At 41.3% G+C, this 20,859-nt stretch overlaps 1 protein-coding gene across 4 annotated transcripts in view; it reads right to left on the bottom strand.

Moving 5' to 3' along the window:
- Nucleotides 1-2,927: 2,927 nt before the first annotated feature.
- Nucleotides 2,928-20,859, bottom strand: part of ACAP2 (ArfGAP with coiled-coil, ankyrin repeat and PH domains 2) — a 121,164-nt gene continuing 103,232 nt past the window's right edge. For all 4 annotated transcript variants that reach the window (XM_073358980.1, XM_073358983.1, XM_073358981.1 and 1 more), the window contains 5 exons: nucleotides 17,981-18,168; nucleotides 17,561-17,670; nucleotides 11,669-11,779; nucleotides 11,335-11,396; nucleotides 2,928-6,410 (listed from right to left, as the gene is read on the bottom strand). In XM_073358980.1, coding sequence (XP_073215081.1) covers nucleotides 6,307-6,410; nucleotides 11,335-11,396; nucleotides 11,669-11,779; nucleotides 17,561-17,670; nucleotides 17,981-18,168 — 575 coding nt within the window. In that variant the 3' untranslated portion in view covers nucleotides 2,928-6,306. The remainder of the gene's footprint in view (nucleotides 6,411-11,334; nucleotides 11,397-11,668; nucleotides 11,780-17,560; nucleotides 17,671-17,980; nucleotides 18,169-20,859) is intronic.

Raw genomic sequence — 20,859 nt, 5'->3', positions numbered from 1 at the left:
CAGCTCGCTCTAATAAATTGGTTAGTCTCTAAGGTGCCACAAGTACTCCTTTTCTTTTTGCGAATACAGACTAACACGGCTGTTATTCTTGAGAAAGGGCTATTCTCAGTAAGTGCCCAATCAAGAAACACTTAACTGACAATGGACTTTGGGAGACGCCAATCCACACCTGAGCTTTCCTGGGAACGTTCAAACTAACATGTAAATAATGGCATTGGCCTGCAAAAAGCTGAATCATTCATGGACATGACTTGCCCAGGTGGCTACAAACTCCATCTTGTTGCAGTTATTTTCCACAGACGAACAAAGGGGTTTCCGCCCCCAAGAGAGAATATAAGGCCCTGGAAGCCTCTGCATTTTGTCTTCAGCTGGCTCAAGAGATGGCCTCTCCACACCCCAAAGAGATGCCTGAAAGAAACTGGAACAAAGGTCTGTAACTACGGGAGTAAGAGATTCCTGGACCCAGGCCATAAGCGACGTTGGACTGAAAAGGACTGGGCCCACACTAGGAAGGAGTCTAGTCTGTGAAAGCAGCTTACTGAAACATCTGAGGATGAGATTTACCTGTATTCAGTTTCCTACTGTATTAGGCTTAGACTTGCGTGTTTTGTTTTACTTTGCTTGGTAACTTACTTTGTTCTGTTATTTCTTGAAACCACTTAAATCCTACTTTTTATACTTAATAAAATCACTTTTATTTATTAATTCACCCAGAATAAGTAATTAATACCTAGGGGAGCAAACAGCTGTGCATCTCTCTCTATCAGCATTATAGAGGGCGGACAATTTATGAGTTTACCTTGTATAAGCTTTATACAGAGTAAAACAGATTTATTTGGGGTTTGGATCCCATTGGGAGCTGGGTGTCTGGGTGCTAGAGACAGCAGCAGTTGCTAAGCTGTTTGCAATTAAGCCTGCAACTTTGGGGCATGTGGTTCAGACCCTGGGTCTGTGTTGCATCAGGCTTGTGTGTCTGGCTCAACAAGACAGGGTTCTGGAGTCCCAAGCTACCAGGGGAAACGGGCTCAGAGGTATTCTCAGCACATCAGGTGACAGTCCCAAGGGGGTCTCTGTGACCGAACGTGTCACACCTGACATGGAAAATTTCAGCCAAGTTACATTTTGGTAAAATTTTAAACAGAGAAGAGGGTCTTATAATGGGAAGTGTTAGGCAACTTGAATAATAGGCAGCGCTACCAGCCCCACCTATAGTGTGTCTGGGAGGATTCTTCCCAGTTTTGTTTCAGATTGGCTGCAACACTTGTTCCACCTCTGCATCAGTCTGGACTACTACTTTCAAAATCCATCAGAAATAATCTGCTCTTTAAATTGAAACTAGAAAAACTGCAAACTGGGATGATTTGAGCAGTTAAGAATTTGAATTTTCCTTCTGCAAAATTCCAAAGCTCTGCAGGAGAGGCTCCTTCCCAACGCAGTGATTGGAAGCGTTACTCTGCCAAAGCACCTGCCATTGCTGAACTTTTACTCACAAATGCAGTATGCCAAGGGTAGGTGTAGCTCACAACCAAACTAGCAGTTGAAGGCTACTTGCTTTAAGCTGTATTAACTTTTAGTTCTAAGAGTGTGGCAAAGCCTTGACAGCTGTACACATTTCACCAGGATTTTGCAGCATACAAAGTCTTTATTCAAGTATAGTATTTACAGTTCTTACATAATGTACATAGAGTAACTATTAAGATAATGTATTTTTCTTCATTTACAATGAAACTACAATAAAACTACATTCAAGTTTCTGATACAAAGTCTATAGACTTTTTATTAAATGCAAAGTAGGACTGGTTATACATTCTTTCCAATTATGCATTTAGGAAAACCAAAAAAAAAAAAATCACAACAATTTACTACTGGACTGGTTCAAAACCACTGTCTAGTAAAGATGTACTTAGGGATAGGTACAGAAAGTCATTTATCACTCCAAACAGAATAACCATCCAGTTTGAGGAAACATGGTTTGATTCCTCAGTAATTACTATCATAACATGGGAAAAATTCTGATCTGAGGATAAAAATCAAGTGGGAATTTTCCTTCTTTACCATCTCCTTCCATGGGAAAAGAGAGAAGAAATACAGTACGCAGAAAGGTAAAGAAAGAATGGTGAAGGGGGAAAATGCAAATAAAAAAGTACATTCATCTCCTCCCCCCATCGTGTCTGTACATAGTTGGCTGACTGTTTTAAAAAAGTGCCCATTTGTACAAACAGATACCTATACCGAGACACGTGTGTGTCAGGCAGAACTCTGTGCAAAGGAGCATCAACCATGGCATTGTATTAAACTGGGGAAAACATTCTTTTCCTATCTGTAAGTGGATGGATAGTGGATATTTTCAGAATTGGCTTTTAAAATGCTTTCAGTATCTTAATCATCAGTTCTAATCCTTCTGATATACAAATACTCGTGCCTTGGACTCAAGGCATTTGTACATTTGGAATTCCATGAAATGGTCCTTTTATGTTCTCTGTGCCATTCAGAGATTATTAAAATGCATGCTTCACATGCACGTTTGTTAAAAAACAGGATTTCCCTGCTTCCCAGCAGCTGTCTACACACTGAAAACATTATAGCAAATGTTACACTTCTTCTAGTTCTCATGTATCCCTTGCACCAGTGCTTACATATAATTGCTATACATCAAACAACATGCTGTGGGTACAAGTCATGATTCAGAATGAGAGAAAGACACTCCGTTTTACATGGAGAATTTACTGATAAATCAACAGCACTTGGAGGGGTCAGCCCTGTCTACATGTAAAGCAAGTGAAAATGAATCCCTACAAGTGAAAGATACAGACAGTTATCTTCCAACATACCATGAACATTATAAATCGTTAAGAGCATAATCTGAGTTCAGTGAAGTCAATGGGAAGGCTCCCGCTGATTTCGATGAGGTTGAGATTAGGTCCCAATTGCGCAGGTGAGGAAACTAAATTCTACCCTGTATTAATGAACTGATGTGCATGTTCCAACTGCAACATGAGTGAAAGCAAAGCAAGACTTCCACCACCTACTGGATTCACTCAAACTTAAGGAAAAGGATAGCAATTTCAATATGTCAAATAGTATAAAATTCAGCAGAGTACAGAAATACCTGAATATATAAGCATTGTACCCAAAGTAACAGAAAACAGGAAGCCTTAAAAACAAGTACAGATTGTAATGAAACATTATAGCCAAAATTTTAACCAGCAGGTAACCTACATAAATCATGTCCAAAAGTATGCTAAAATGTATTATGTGCTTTTCCATATTTACTCATTCCAAAAGTCTTTCTGCACATCTGGCCCTGGCTAGGATAAAGATAATAAAAGCCTAAAATAAATGATCAATTTATTTTAAACTGTGTTAAGAAAATACTGCTGCCTTCTCCACAAGTTAAGGCCAGTTGTATTCTACACATAGGTGAAAATATGAACTGGAACTAAACTTTCCCAGTACTTGGCACATGGCTCAGCAGATACTAAAGCCCAACAGAGTCTTACTTCATGCACACTATTCAAGTTATATTCAGATTTACCTCACAGCAGGAGTGGGAATTTCCTAATACTACTAAGCAAAACAGCAACACATGAGTTACAGATTTGCCCATCAAGCACCGTCTCTAAAGCCAGGGGGGTCAACTATACTTCGTCCTGCAAACTGAACACTTGATCTTGCTACACACCAGATAGCTTCACGGCATGTCCATTTTTGTCAGTGTGTCGATGATCACAACAATGCTCTTCTGGTGAACGCACATTACACTGCACATCTCAGCGCACATACCAGGCCAAGGAACTACCCCTCCTAGCCTGGGCTGCCAAAACGACTTCAAGTTTTTACAAACTCTAGGTCTTCTGTCAGAGCACTCGAATACAATCACGCACTGACAAACAATCCAAGCAGATTCTACAATTTAGCATAATCACAGTATCAAAAGCTGGGTCACTCACTCCCCTGACTGGCGAGAGCTGGGAACGCAGCAGGGGCTCCACACAGCTACAGAGAAAGAGCTGTGCTTTATAGGGAACCCTTTTGCAAGTTTAAGCAGCAGCCCTGAGTGACTGGGAAGGAAATGTTGCAATGGTCACAAGGGTGGAGATATGGCATGGGGCATCTCAGAGGAGAGACTTCCAATATCTTTCAGCACTACGGAATAAAGACAGTGATTGTGCCCTGAAGCTTCAGGCAGCTTTTCTGTACAGTCACTCTCACTGTACACCAAGCATTATTTGTAACGCAAGAGGACAAGGCATCTAGACAAAACTGTGTATCTGAAATGAGTATTCTATAATGGGCGTATCTTACACAGCGTCCCAACTCTACGTGTGGAAGCTTCTACTCTCTAAGCTCTAACTTACTCAAGATAGAATGCTATTTAAGCAGACAAATCAGAGAGCACCCAATCGTTCTCCAGGAACCAATTCCTATTAAAAAAGCTTATGAAACTCATTTGTAAGCAGTAACCGCAAATGTATTACTCTCCAAAAATCAATGCAGTTAAAATGGGCACAATTTACTTTGCTTCAAGTAATTAGGCTACAAATAAAGCAATGATGAGACTGTAAAATTCACCCATTTACCACAATAACCTATTGGACACTTTCTATAGCATGAAGATTTTATTCTGGTATTAAAAATTTTTCATATATTTTATTTTTGATTAGCTATTGAATGCACAAGGATAAATATTTAAAAAACTCTCTGAAATGTAACATGCCTGGAAAACTTAATTTTATCAGACATTTACATAAATTTAGAAAGCCCCTTCTGTATCTGCATTGTAACAAGCTAATGTTTTTAAATCTCACTTATTTCCAAAGTAAATTTTAGCAGCAGTATAGTATATTGTTCTGAATAGATGACGAAGATTACAGGAAATCTGCAGTAGTTTGGAAGGCCTACCTAGAAATCCTTCTTACACTGTTCAAAGTGCCAGCAAATGGAGGACCAATAACTAAAAGTCTGTGATGCTTCTGGGGCTCAGATGTATATTATCTATCTATCTATATGCTATCTACTATAAATACACAGATAAATCTTTACTTTTATACATCATGTGCCTGCGCACATCAACAGAACACAGGGTGGAGCCCACTGAAAAGTTCTGGTTGCTGCCAACAGAATACCACTTCTGATTATATTCTTTTTTTAGAGCAGCCGTACAGTAAGACTTCCAGGTTTTCTACTACATGCCCTATTTTAGAGAGCCAGTACACAGATTATATTATGGCAGGCTCTGGCAAAAAGGATTGATTGCCCCGAGTGTAGGACAGCTGCATAACTTGTGAGTGTTTTAATATTTCTTTATTGGGAACAATCCTGACAACAGCTTGGCAGGAGAGGCAACCTTTCATTGGTATGCCTGTCCTATGTTAATGTTCTGCTTGGCTCACTATTTATTTTCTGCTCCCTAATTCCAGCTTTTGAGATGCATTTTGATGTCAGTCAGTTTAACGCATTAAAAACAAAACTTGATGGCATTAGGGGATCAAATTTACTCCAAAGGGAAAGTTCCACAGAGAATCAATCAAACAAGCAACTTTGTTCACAACAAGTCTTATAGTAAAATAGGGAAGTTGCTGCTTTTCTGACATGTGGTCCTCCAGAATACATACGTACAGCGACAGGACAGCAGTCACTGGCCTCATGGCCTGCACTGGTTAGAAGGAGTCAGCTGTGGAAGAGCCTGCAACGTCATCATCATTTCCTGTGTTAGTAGCACACCGGGCAGAGGAGATGGAGGATCGTGTGTGTGTGTGTGTCATGGGCAGATGTACAGAAGGGGAGTTCAGGCAGGTGATCACCAGCTTTCCCATCCAAACAGACTGGAGAGGGAAAAGGCAAGCTGGTCCTTGCCTGAAGAGATAGGAGCTGTAGGGTTACAGCTAGGCAGAACGGGAGGCATGGGGAAATTGTGCTGCTAGCGACTGCCCATGAGCAGTGAGGATCTGGTCATCCCACACCACTGACAGAGGAGGAGTTCTGCAACGCTCCCAGCTTCCGCCAGCCTTGAGTGTGACTCAACCTAATCCTGCCTCCACATGGCAAAACAAAAAACTCTCTCCAATCAGAGGCAGTATCCCTTGCTAAAACAGCTCATCTCCAGCTGCTGCAGTATTCACCCTGAATCACATGCAGCAAATTACACCTCCCACCCAGCCTAAGGGTGCACTAGAGTGCTCACTCAATCCAGACTACCAAATATATCACAAAACACACATAATGAAAGCAGTTTAAAAAAATAAAGACTGCTGCTCTAGAAGCATTAGAAAAGAACCAGGTTTAGTTCTTTTTCTTCTTAGACACTCAAGACTTCTGTGAATCTGATTGCTGAAAACGGTTTAGCTTCTCTGGATTATTGGATGCCATTTGAGAAAAATCACGAAAAATGTCCTGGTAAGTTTCATCTCCTGGGTAGAAGAAAAAAAAATAAATTAGGAAAATATTTCTAAAATATTTACCATGATGGCTAACACCATGCATCATCTCACAAATCTCCTAGTCCTTACTGCATAACATTTATATGTTTGTAGAACAGATTTTTCATATATGGTATAAAATGGGTGACACGAAAGGTGACAGACTGGTTGACTACATGCACACTCTGTAAAAGCAAATTAAACGAAGCCAAATTATACCTGGAAATAGCACCTCAAAGGCAGCCACACAGAGGAAAGTTCAGAGTTAGAAAGGAGAGATGCAAGTATTTTACAACAATGTAAAAGAAAAACATGTTTAATATATACAGAATAAAATCATTATTTTAAAAACGAAAAAGTCAGCAGCTCTCTTGAAAGTAGATCTATGGCAGAAATAAGGGATGAAGAAAAAATGTCATAACCAGCTAGTCCATACTATAACAATTATTAGCAAGCAACAGTATAAGAGCAGAGCACATTCCCACATTACTGAGGAAATTAAAGTTTGCAAGTGCTGGTGCTTTAGTATTTTAATAGGTAAAATGGCATTTTGTTTTATTTTTAAATGCAATGGGAGTCTCTCTACACTAAGACAATGACCCATTGCTGACAATGTTTCTTCAGCAGTGTCACCCAGCCCCCTTCAATGGGTACTGAAAATGATTTTGCTGATAGACAGTGGAGCATGGAAAGGAGATTTGTTCCAGGTCTCTCTTCCTGTCTTGTCTACACTAGCAGCTAAGCAATTTTCAGCCATTGATTTCCATGGAATTTATTCATGTGCTGAACGCCTTGCAGAAGCAGGTAATATGCTGCCATCCAAAACCTGCCCCTTCCAAGTCGGGAAAGGAGTATGCAGGGGCCAAACACTGCTGTTCCCTGTCTGACAACTCCATTATATGTTGCACATCATAAGAGAAGAGGGGAACCAAAAGTTTACCTCTCTCACCAACTACAGTGGTGTGCAACACACACCTCCCTTCCCTTTGTCTGGCTGGCGAAGGGAAGCAGATAGTCCCCCTTCATCCATTTCCACGTGGTATGGTTTTAAATGACTTTACAGAGTCTTTAAGGGACAGGGAGTAGAAGGTTACATTGCCATTATGTCTTTCCGCCATTTTATATGTGCATTTCCAGTGCCAAACCTGTCTCATTCCTGTGTATTTGTGGTTAGCATTGTGTTCATTTGAAAACAGATTCTCAGAAATGACAGTTGGCCAGAACAAAATTAGAATAGTGGCAGGGCTTACATAAAAATGTAAGGTTTCAGAGTAACAGCCGTGTTAGTCTGTATTCGCAAAAAGAAAAGGAGTACTTGTGGCACCTTAGAGACTAACCAATTTATCTGAGCATAAGCTTTTGTGAGCTACAGCTCACTTCATTAGATGTATGCTTTTTTGTTTTTGCAAGATATATTTTTGGCTCTATTTTTGGCTAATAACAAAAAAGTATCACATACAAAAATAGACGAGTAAAATAAAATATCCCTTAAGTTTGCACACTGCATGAACATACTTAATACTGTAAACCTTGTAAATATTATTTTTAAGTGTTTAAAATTGAATTCTGGAAAGCCCCTTTCCAAGCAAAATGTAGCTAAAGTGCAGATTTTTAATACAAAAATACTATATCACTGATTAACCATTCAACAGCAAAATAACTTCAAAGGCACACATTGAACATTTAAGAGAAAAGACAGGAAAAGGGGTAGCAGACACATAGTAACAGACGTTCTGCAGCACCAAAAGGTAAGCATTCTCGAGTATTATGCAAGGAACGGTACCCATGGAGTATATGGCTTCTACCAGCAGCAATGCCTATTTTGTAGAATGAGCTGTTTAAATCAGCTAATACCCATTACATAAAGTATATTTTGGAAGACCCACTGTACCATGCAAAATCATGTATATGTTCCATCAACGGGTCAAACCAATCACATGTTTTTACACCAGAAATGCTGATGCTACCTAGCTATAGTAATCATTGGTTTCACTTACTTCATAGCATGGGTAAGTGGATACTGCAATCGGAGGGGTGACTGCAGCTCAGGTAGGCATACCTGCACTAACTTAATCTAGCTAGGTTTCAGAGTAACAGCCGTGTTAGTCTGTATTCGCAAAAAGAAAAGGAGTACTTGTGGCACCTTAGAGACTAACCGATTTATTTGAGCATGAGCTTTCGTGAGCTACAGCTCACTTCATCGGATGCTCACGAAAGCTTATGCTCAAATAAACTGGTTAGTCTCTAAGGTGCCACAAGTACTCCTTTTCTTTTAATCTAGCAAATGCAGCTAAAAATAGCAGTGAAAACCTGGCAACACAGATCTTTGCTGCAGTCCAGCAACACAAGTATGTAACCCAGGTTCCAGGTGGGTTTGTACAATCTATGCTAAAGCCAGTGTTACCACACCTTCACTGTTATTTTTAGCCACACAGTCTCGTTAAAGCTTCCACAGGTATGCCTACCTGAGCTCTGACTGCAGTGTAGACATACCTTAAAGTAGAGAAGTATCTACTTCGCATCACTCCATGCTTATATCAGGACTCTCTTACACCACACTTACCCTCATCCAACTCCCAATCCCAGGAAAATTATCAAAGAATCTATAATTATACCATCATCTTTTTCAGAACCACCTCTGAAGAGCAATATTAGAGTAAGGGTGGTAAGGACACTTTAAGATACATCTCTCTTGCAAAGCTGTTGCCTTTGTTGTCACCGTAAAGGCAGGGTGAACATATTTTGTTCTCAGGCTGGTAAATTCACAGGACAATTTGCCAGGCTAACATATACTAACATTGAAAACATTCAGATCATTTGTTATAATTTGTAAATGTTCTGAGTCAATCAAATACTGCTGGTCACAAAGTGCCCAGGGAGGCGGCATGATCCGGTGATTGAGGTGCTGGACCACGAGTCAGGAGACCCATGTTCTACCACTGACGCTGCCAATCGCCTCCTGCATAACTTGAAGCAAGTCACTTCCCCCCTCTGCACTTCTATTTTCCCTTTGTCAGTCTTGCTGATTTAGATTGGGCAGGGACTGAGTCTCACTGTACCATGCCCAGCACAATGGGGTCTCCAATTTCAGCTGGGGCTTGGAGATACTGCTGTAACACAAATAATAGATAATCCTCAAATTGTCTTTGATGAAACAAATTCTCTACGTTTTCCGAGTTCTCCAGATGGTTGAAAAAATTTTGTCTAAAAATCCTTTGAACACAACGCTAGGGAAGACATTTTCAGTCACCTCAAGTTAAAGGTTAGACATTCAATGCACTTTATGTAAATAAAATTTGCCTGTATTCGTTATGAATGAAAGCCAGCGCAAGCCCTGGAATGTTCAGTAACAAAAACCTTTTCTATACACTATACAAATACAAATTTTGATTTCTAACACTTTCACATCTGTGGCACACCAGTTAATTTACCCAAAATTTATATAAAAGATTTTACTTTGGAGCTACCAAATTCAAGCATTTTGCTGCAACGCAAATGCATTCCACCCTTGAAATTAGATGGTCATTTCTTTCTTTTAACTTTAAAATGAAAATGAAATTGAGAACTAAATAGTTAGGAGGTTCCCTGTTACCTGTAGCCTGTCAATCAAACAGCACACATCTTGTTAGCTGTTAATGTCACTGGCTAAATGTTGGACAGTCAAAAAGGGGATGGACTTTCCTTTACTCAGCAGAAGAGCTTGCATCATTTTTGACTGGTGGTTTCTTCCAAGTTTAATGTCAAAAACCTTTAATATTAACAACTCCAAGAAAATTCAGAGTTATGGTTGAAAATCCGTCCTTAAGGTCTGTTATGAAATGCATAATCCTAGGTTGCTGAATACTGGATTATGCTGCAGGATTTATGTGCATATTTATGGGCTATTGGTATATGGTTTGATCTGCTGGTAAAGCACTTTTGCAGTGTCACTTTGAAGTGAATGGCACAAGCTTAAGTGCTTTGTTGGATCAACACCACAGTGATTAGCATGTTGCAGGAACGAGCCCTTTAAGCAGGATGGTTTTGCTTTAACTAAATTGCCTGGCTGGTGCCCATTTAAGTCAGATTTAACAATACCTAGTACTAGAACTTGTCAACCAGCTTCATTTCTATTATTGGTTTCCTTTAGCATTAGTTTAAATAAGTCCTCTATAATAAAAGTGGTTTGTATAAATACAAGTTTAGACATTTAAGTGTAAATGGTATTGTTTGCCTGTGAGTTATTTGTACATGTATGCTAAGTGAGATTTTTTGCTTTTTAATACCAATTGGACCAAATGCCTGCCAATTTTTTCTGATGTACTGGTTTAGTTGTAAAGTACAAAAACGGGTCTTTAAAAATGAATGTTTGGTCTAAAACATTTTAAAAAATTAGTGCAAAAAAAGCCCTTCTTTTTATGTTTCTGCCCACAGTGATTTTGTATGAAAGTTTGGTGTAGGCCTCAGGAAATGGGGTTATAATGAAGACGACAGACACAACAGGGTTATAATGGAGAAGACAGACATCCCGTAGTAAGATTAACGCTTGACTGCTGCTGAACCATCCAGATAGAAGGCAGCAGCTGACCATTGCCTGGGTCCTCAGCAGCACATTACTAGAAAGCTGCACAGCAGATGGTGTGGAAGGCCAGCAGCAAAAAGAGTTGCATACAACAGTGCTAACATGCACCACTACAATTGTGAATTTCAAGCACCCTCCCTCCTCCACCTGTGAACACATGACCGTTTAGAGTATACAACTGTCCACTTCAATCTAACATCATACATGTATATGTTGCTTATGAAAACACTGTGGTATGAAGCTACTTTAATTTTCTTTTGCTCAAAAACTATGAATCATCTAGCTGTAAACTAATAAATTCCTGAATGCATTTCTTATACTGCATCTCAGTATGGTTATTAGTAGAGTATTGACCTGGCTGTCCATAAAGTCCTTCTGATTCCCTCATTTCTTCATTCATTCTTGCCAAACGTAACCTATGGTTTGGAAAAGACAAGAACGTCATTTTGACTACATTGAAAACAACATAGTACAAACTATAATGCATTTCTGAGTTTCATCAGTGAAAGATACACAGGGCTTCTTTCAGTTCATCCAGTGAACACTGTGCGCCCTCCCCCCCCCGGACTGTCTTGAGTTTGTCCATTCTGGTATAAATCCAATCAAGTATTTCTTATATGCTTACAGGACTCAGAGTATAGCAATACAGGAAAAAAATCTGAAATTCAGCCTAATAGAACACACTTACAGAGTTACGATATCTGCATTTGCAGCTTCTACAGCTATACTCAAAGGGTCTTTCCCTTCTTCATCAGTGGCATGCTGATTTGCTCCTCGTTTTAGGAATAAACACACTTGCCTATTAAAGAAATTGCATTATTGCATAATTTCCACTAGAAAAAACAAAAGAAAACATTTTTACAGACGAACAAGCAGGATTCAATCCAGTTTAGTTTAAACCAACTAAAATAATCTGAACATCTCAAATCTCGTCCAAGTACATTTTACACAAACCCTAGCAACACAGCTTCAATCCATCAGCTCAATTAATCTGAAATGATGCCAAGATTTCAATAGTGCAGAAAGTCATTTCTTAATTTAATCAAAACTAAGCTGGAGCTGTGGAATAGTTTTTGATAAATATCACAGATGCACCTTGCAGATCAGGTTAAGGGAATGGAGACTGTTACAATGGGCCCCTCCTCCCTTTGGAGATCACACTCAGTAGGACCAAAGGCTTTAAGACCTCATAAGAACGTAAGAATGATCATATGGGCAATACTAGGACAATGGTCCATCTAGCCAAGGAATCTGGTCTTCTGACAGTGGCTACTGCCAGACGCTTCAGAGGGAATGAACAGAACAGGCAATCATCAAGTGATCCATCCCCTGTCATAGAATCATAGAATATCAGGGTTGGAAGGGACCCCAGAAGGTCACCTAGTCCAACCCCCTGCTCGAAGCAGGACCAATTCCCAGTTAAATCATCCCAGCCAGGGCTTTGTCAAGCCTGACCTTAAAAACCTCTAAGGAAGGAGATTCTACCACCTCCCTAGGTAACGCATTCCAGTGTTTCACCACCCTCTTAGTGAAAAAGTTTTTCCTAATATCCAACCTAAACCTCCCCCACTGCAACTTGAGACCATTACTCCTCGTTCTGTCATCTGCTACCATTGAGAACAGTCTAGAGCCATCCTCTTTGGAACCCCCTTTCAGGTAGTTGAAAGCAGCTATCAAATCCCCCCTCATTCTTCTCTTCTGCAGGCTAAACAATCCCAGTTCCCTCAGCCTCTCCTCATAACTCATGTGTTCCAGACCCCTAATCATTTTTGTTGCCCTTCGCTGGACTCTCTCCAATTTATCCACATCCTTCTTGAAGTGTGGGGCCCAAAACTGGACACAGTACTCCAGATGAGGCCTCACCAATGTCGAATAGAGGGGAACGATCACGTCCCTCGATCTGCTCGCTATGCCCCTACTTATACATCCCAAAATGCCATTGGCCTTCTTGGCAACAAGGGCACACTGCTGACTCATATCCAGCTTCTCGTCCACTGTCACCCCTAGGTCCTTTTCCGCAGAACTGCTGCCTAGCCATTCGGTCCCTAGTCTGTAGCGGTGCATTGGGTTCTTCCGTCCTAAGTGCAGGACCCTGCACTTATCCTTATTGAACCTCATCAGATTTCTTTTGGCCCAATCCTCCAATTTGAACAAAACCGGCCCCAGGACCGACCCTTGGGGCACTCCACTTGATACCGGCCGCCAACTAGACATGGAGCCATTGATCACTACCCGTTGAGCCCGACAATCTAGCCAGCTTTCTACCCACCTTATAGTGCATCCATCCAGCCCATACTTCCTTAACTTGCTGACAAGAATACTGTGGGAGACCGTGTCAAAAGCTGTCATCCACTTCCAGTTCCTAGCAGTCAGAGGCTTAGGGGCCTGGGGCTACATCCCTGCCCATCCTGGCTAATAGCTATTGGTGGACCTATCCTCCATGAAGTTATCTAGTTTTTTTGAACCCTCATAGTTTTGGCCTTCACAACATCCCCTGGCAATGAGTTCCACAGGTTGACTGTGCATTGTGTGAAGTAGTACCTCCTTTTGTTTTAAACCTTCTGCCTGTTAATTTAATTGGGTGACCCTGGTTCTTCCGTTATGAGAAAGGGTAAACAACACTTCTTTATTCACTCTTCATACCACTCATGATTATATAGACCTCTATCAAATCTGCCATCCTCACTCTTCTAAACTGAAGAGTCCCAGTCTTTTTAATCTTTCTTCCTAGGGAAGCTCTTCCATACCCCTAATCATGTGTTGCCCTTCCCTGTACCTTTTCCAATTCTAATATATCTTTTTTGAGATGGGGCAACCAGAACTGCATGCAATATTCAAGATATAGGAGTACCATGGATTTATATAGTGGCATCTTCTGTCTTATTATCTATCCCTTTCCTAACATTCTGGTAGCTTTTTGACTGCTGCTGCACATTGAGCAAATGTTTTCAGAGAACTCTCCACAATGACTCCAAGATCTCTTTCTTCAGTGGTAAGAACTAATTTAGACCCTATCATTTTGTATGCAAACCTGGGATTCTATTTTCCCATTTGCATTACGATGCATTCATCAGCATTGAATTTCATCTGACATTTTGTTGCCCTATCACCCAGTTTAATGGGATCCCATCTCTGCAGTCAGCTTTGGATTTAACTATCTTGAGTAATTTAGTATCAAATGCAAACTTCGCCACTTCACTATTCACCACCTTTTCCCAGTCATTTATGAATATGTTGAACAGCACTGGTCCCAGTACAGATCCTTGGGGGACCCCCATTTTTTACCTCTCCCCACTGTGAAAACTGGCCATTTGTTCCTACCCTTTGTTTCCTATCTTTTAACCAGTTACTGATCCAACAGAGAACCTTCCCCCTTATCCCATGACTGCCTAGTTTGATTAATGACAGAGCATTTGTTGAGGAAGGAACCTTGTCAAAGGCTTTCTGAAAGTCCAAGTACTCTATAGCCACTGGATCACCCTTGGCCACATTTCCTGACCCGCTCAGAGAATTTTAAGAGATCGATGAGAAATAATTTTCCTTTACTGAAGTGGCATTGACTTCCATCATATCATGTTCATCTGTGTCTCTGATAATTATTTTATTTACTATACTTTCAAGAAATTTTCCTGGTACTAAAGTTAGACTCAATGGCCTGAAATTACCAGGATCAACTCTGGAGCCTTTTCAAAAAATTGATGTTACATTAGCTGTCTGCCAGTCATCTGGTACAGAGGTTGATTTAAGTGATAGGTTACACACCAGAGTTAGTAGTTCTGTAATTTCAGGTTTGAGTTCCTTCAGAACTCTTGGGTGAACAGCATCTATTCCTGGTGACTTACTATTGTTTAATTTATCAATTTATTCCAAAATGTCCTCTACTGACACCTCAATCTGGGACAGCTCTCCAGATCAGTTACCTAAAAAAAGGTCTCAGGTGTGGGAATCTCCCTCACATTCTCTTCAGTGAAGACCAATGCAAAGAATTGTTTTAGCTTCTCCGCAATGGCCTTGTCTTCCTTGAGTGCTCCTTTACCATCTTAATCATCCAGAAGTCCTACCGATTGTTTGACGGGCTTCCTGCTTCTAATCTACTTAAAACAAACTTTTGCCGATAATTTTTGTCTTTTGCTAGTTGCTCTTCAAATCCTTTTTTAGCCTGCCTGATTATACATTTACGCTTGAATCATTAGCGTTTATGTTCCTTTATTTTCCTCAGTAGGATTTTACTTTCAATTTTAAAGGATACCTCTTTGTCTCTAACTGCCTCTTTTACTCTGTTTAGCCATGGTGGCTTTTTGGAGGGGATCCTCTCGGGTTTTGTTGTTGTTTTTCCAGGTATACATACAGTTTGCACCTCTACTCTGAGGTTTTTTTAAAAAAACTCCATGCAGCTTGCAGGCATTTCGCTCCTGTGACCCCCTAACTTCCGTTTATCTAGCCTCCTCTTTTTTGTGTTGTTCCCTTTTTTGACGGTAAATGCTACGGTGGTGGGTTTCTTTGGCATTTTCTCCCCTACAACGATGTTACGTTTAATTACATGACGGTTGCTGTTACTGAGCGGTTCAGCTGTATTCCCCTCCTGGACCAGATCCTGTGCACCACTTAGGACTAAATCAAGAATAGCCTCTCCTCTGGTGGGTTCCAGGACTAGCTGCTCCAAGAAGCTGTCATTAATGGTGTCTAGACATTTTATCTCTGCACGCTGCCCTGAGGGGACATGCTCCTTGACAATATGGGGATAGTTGAAATCCCCCATTATTATTGGGGTGTTTGGGGTTTTTTGTATTCTCTCTAATCTCCCTGAGCATTTCAAAATCACTGGTCAGGTGGTCCGTGGTATATTCCTACTGCTATACTCTTATTATTCAAGCTATGGATAGAAATTCCAAGAGATTCTATGGTACAGTTTGATTCATTTAAGATTTTTTACTATATTTGATTCAGCTTTCTTTCACATATAGTGCCACTCCCCATCAGTGCAACCTACTCCATCATTCCTATACAGTAGAACCTCAGATTTACAAAACCCAGAGTTACAAACTGACCGGTCCACCACACCCTTCATTTGGAACCAAAAGTACACAATCAGGCAGCAGCAGAGACGAAAAAAAGCAAACAGTACAGTGCTGTGTTAAACGTAAACTACTAAAAAATAAAAGGAAAATTTAAAAAAAGATTTGACACGGAAAGGAAACTGTTTCTGTGCTTGTTTCATTTAAATTAAGACGGTTAAAAGCAGCCTTTTTCTTCTGCACATTAAAGTTTCAAAGCTGTATAAAATCAGTGTTCAGTTGTAAACTTTTGTTTAGAATTATGAACAACCTCCATTCCAGAGGTGTTCATAGCTCAGGTTCTACTGTATATTTTATATCATCATTATTCCACTAAGCTTCTGTGATGCTGATTATATCAACAACCTCATTTAATCCCAGACACTCAAGTTCACCCATCTTAGTATTTAGACTTATTGCTTTTGTATACAAACACTTGCAAAACTGGTCAGTATTTGGTTGTCTGCCTTCACCTGATGTAATTGAATGGGCAACTTTTTGTCTGTTTCTTTTCATTTTCTGCCTGTATTTTATCAATTTCTATCCTCTCCTCTTTACTAGGATATAGAAGATCCTCTTTAATAAATCCTCCCCTAAGGGATGTCTCTGTCGGAAGAAGGTGCTCCCTCCGCACCTGTCTGTTTCCCCCAGCCCTTAGTTTAAAATCTCCTTTACAATCTTTTTAATGTGACATGCCAGAAATCTGGCCGCCCACCTCCAGCGTGTTGCAAGAGAACCACCACTGAGCAGCACAAACAAGATAGAATGTACATGCTGAAGAGTCTTCAGATTCAGGTACCTGCTTGTAGCAGTGGAGAGATGCTATCTGAAACCCTGTTCAGTTGCCCGGCACTAGGGGCCCTTCACCCACACCAGGGAAGGCACTAAGCTTTTCCTCCCTTCCTCAAAACTCCCCCAGGACGAAGTGAAATTCTGGCAAGCCTGGCAGTATCTCGTCAAGAGAAGTTCAAGCAGGCGTATAGAAGGGACACTGCAGGTCAGACTATTATTTTCTACTACTTATTTTTATTGCAGTAGCATGTAGGGGCCTCAGTCATAGATCTGTGCCCCACTGCGCTTGGCGATGTTTGAACACACGTGAGGCGCACTGGCAGAGCAGTGTGTGTTGACAGGAAGAAATCAGGGACTGTTCTGGCCCCCTCTACACCAGTTCTATCTGTTTGTCACTTTCGTAAAAAGTGCAGTGCCCCTCAGGAGTTAGCAGCAATTGGTAATTGAAATACGTCCCAAGTTCTTCTAACTATCATTTAATACATATTACCACCAAAAGGACACTGGACTTTTCAGTCTAGCCCTTTACAGTCCAATACTCTGCTTGTTAATGAATAAAAATGCTAGTTTGAAAAGGGGCTGTGCATAAAAAGTCAGAATGTCCTTAAGAATAACTTCAGTTATTCAACATATATTAAAATGCCAGGAAATACTGAAAACGTAAGAAGTATATTTGCAAATCAACGAATACAGGGAAGAATGGGTGTTCAACAAGTCCTGCAGCAGCGTGTTACCCAGTGTGCCCCAAGACTGTGCCATGATGTAGTGGTCCTCTTCCTTTCACATCCCTATGGTTGACATTGGCACCATTCTGCAGCAAAAACTCACATGTAACCAATGAGCCCTAAGGAATGAAGACAAAAGACCAATTCAATGCTTAACCCTTTAGAACCAAGACCAAATCCTGCCTTCAGTGGATTTGGCCTCAGATATCACATTTCAGTACTGGCAGTGTATATGGTCTCAACCAGGTCAGTAACACAGAAATGTTCAGAGATCACTTTATGAGAAAGGAAGGTAATTTGATAGTCAACTTTGGTACCACAAATCAAATGCCATCATTAGATAGCAAGGCAAATAATTAGCTGTTATCACCTATCCAGTGATATTTCTACTAGTTCCCCCCATGAATCAAGATGCAGTAAGTCACATACCCCTAAGACTGCCTGAATCAGTGGTGTTGCTTTGTTTTCTTCTGTATTGACCCAGTTTACGTCAGCTCCATGGGCCAATGCCTCTGCCATATCAGGAAGGTTCTTCTCATAGGCAGCTCGATAAAGCTGCAGTCCTGGATGAAGCTGTTTTGAATCATGAAACAAACAAGAATCTCGCTTTTCTCCTTCTGAAAGAAAGAAGATTAATTACTTGTAATTCTTGCTCTCAGAAGGTGCTGAATACACTTAGAGTATAGAAATAGATCACTCCACACTGCAAATCCATGCCTCTGGCACATGGCAGGTCAGACTTTGCAGAACAGTGTTCTGAGCCACTGAACCATCTTGCCATTGGGGGACATAGATGGCCATGGCTAAGTTCAATAAAAGTCACTAGCCAATAAAAGTCACTTTGTGGTTCCATTCAAAACTATTAATAACCACCAAGTTATTAGTAATTGTGGAACGTCACTCATTAATCTAGCTGTTGTATCTGACTTCAGAGAACAAGAATTACAGCCAAGAAATTTTCTTTTCTCCCAAGGTACAGCTTGTAAAGGAAACTAGAGAGCTCCAGGGATGCATCCATAAAAAGCACCTTAACTAGCAATCTATAGGTTTCAGAGTAACAGCCGTGTTAGTCTGTATTCGCAAAAAGAAAAGGAGGACTTGTGGCACCTTAGAGACTAACTAATTTATTTGAGCATAAGCTTTCGTGAGCTACAGCTCACTTCATCAGATGCATACTGTCTTCTGCAGTTTCCACAGTATGTAGCTGTAGCTCACAAAAGCTTATGCTCAAATAAATTGGTTAGTCTCTAAGGTGCCTCAAGTACTCCTTTTCTTTTAGCAATGTATAGAAACTTGCTATTAAGCTAACCTAGTAGAAATAGGGGTCAAAGGAACCACCTAGTGTCAATACAATGCATAAACAAACAGTAATGCAAAGTTTTAAATAGAGAGGCAAGATTGCTCTGAATATGAAAAAAAAAAAGTATACGGAAGCAGAGTTTGGGTACTCAACCCAGAAAATGGTTGCTGAGCAGATGGCACAAATCAGGATTGGTGCCATGATAGTGAGTCTATGCAATAATGCTTTGTACACACGAGAACTGCATGTGGCTGCCCTGCAACTCCATTGCACAGGAGCTAATCTAGCAACTGTTGCAGACTTGCCCTCTGTCCGAATGTGCCTTAACACAGCTTTCAAGCTGTAAGCCTAGTTGGGAATAACAGTGAAAAATTATGTCAGACAGCTCTTCGGCATGGCATGAATAAGGATATTTATGACCAATTAAAGAAAAGGAAAGACTGGATGCAAGAGATTCCAGATGCCTTGGTGCAACTACACTAGTGATGTGGCTATGCTGCCACGGATCCACCAGCCTGACCCCTCGGAACTGCACCGAGATGCACAGATTCCAGGGCCAGATGGGAACACTGCGATCATCCAGTCTGACCTCCTGCATAGCACAGGCCAGAGAACCTCAGGCACAATTCCCCAAGCAGACTAGAGTGAATAAAAAGCCTGTCTGGGAAGTTCAGTTGTATTTCCAGCAAAGACAAGAGAGGTACATGATGGGAAGTAGCAGCCTTGATGTACACCTTGAGGCAGGCTTCAGGGCATGAAACGTCAAGACTCAGAGCTGATACCTGGACACAGCCCTTCAGCTCTGACCTATGGGACAAAAAATAGCTACAAAAATGTTGAAAAGTGCTTCTGGGCCTATCAGGCCAGCTCTGCTCTGAAGCACCACTTTTCAACCCAGACTCTCGGTACCAGTGAGAGCTAAACACGGCTTAAGGGCTCCTTCCCTAAGGCTGTGTACCATGATGGTGTTAACTTATGGGATGCATTGGGGCGGCTTGTCACAAAACGGCATTCACTACAGGATCTGACTGCAAGAGGTGATCCTACATGCCAATCCAATACAGGCACTGGAGGCTATGACTGTACCTGGGTGACACCGCTCAACTGCTGGGGTCATTCCCCAAGCGTAACAAACCAACCATCAGAACTGAAACTTAATCTAAAAAAGCCCCAACAAATCAGCAAAAAAGATGCATCACAGACACACAGCACATCAAAGTCTCACCACACTGGCTAAGCCTGGCCTCACTCTAGCAGTCAGGCTTGTAAATAAAAGAAAACTAAGGGTACGTCTACACTTGCAGAGTTCTTGCGCTGTAAGTTTCACCGGTGATAGGGAACCGGGGAAAGAACAGCGCTGGTTTGTCTCCTCACTTCATTCCTCAGGCTTCAGTGCGTTTACATGAGCAGCACTTCCACCCCGATGAGAGCAGCACACTGAGGGCAGCTATCCCACAGTGCAGCTCTCTCCATTTTTTGTGGGGGAGGGGGGATATCGTGGGGCACCCTGGGTCCCTGCACAGCCTCCTCCCCACAAACACTGATCAGCTCCAGTAGCTCAGCATTGCTCCAAGCAGGAGATCCTTTGCTCTGTGGAGCAGCCATTGTCACCTGGCCAGATGATAGGTGAGCACTTGCCAAGAAAACAGGAAGGGGCGTTTCAAAGTTCCCGGGGCTCTACAGGGGAGGGGTGGATGTCTGTTTACCTGGCATCAGAGCTGCAGGCTAGAGTGGTCACATTAGGCTCTGTGGGAGATCCTACGGAGGCTAAAAGCTCTGTAAACAGGAAGAGCGTGTCTTCACTTGCACATCACCGCAAAAGCATCACCAGTAAGAGCTGTATGGCTCTTGTGGAGGTGGTTTTCTTTTTGCGGTAAAACTTCAGAGTTTCACCGCAAAAAGCCATTGGGCAAGGGTAGACGCTCCCATGGGTTTTTGTGCAAAAAAGGGACTTTTTCCACTTTAAATGGCAAGTGTAGACATGCCCCAAGTCAGCGATTAACTGACA

The sequence above is a fragment of the Lepidochelys kempii genome, chromosome 9 (assembly GCF_965140265.1).
Source record: "Lepidochelys kempii isolate rLepKem1 chromosome 9, rLepKem1.hap2, whole genome shotgun sequence".
Lineage (NCBI taxonomy): Eukaryota > Metazoa > Chordata > Testudines > Cheloniidae > Lepidochelys > Lepidochelys kempii.
This window is presented reverse-complemented; position numbering and strand designations above follow the sequence as displayed.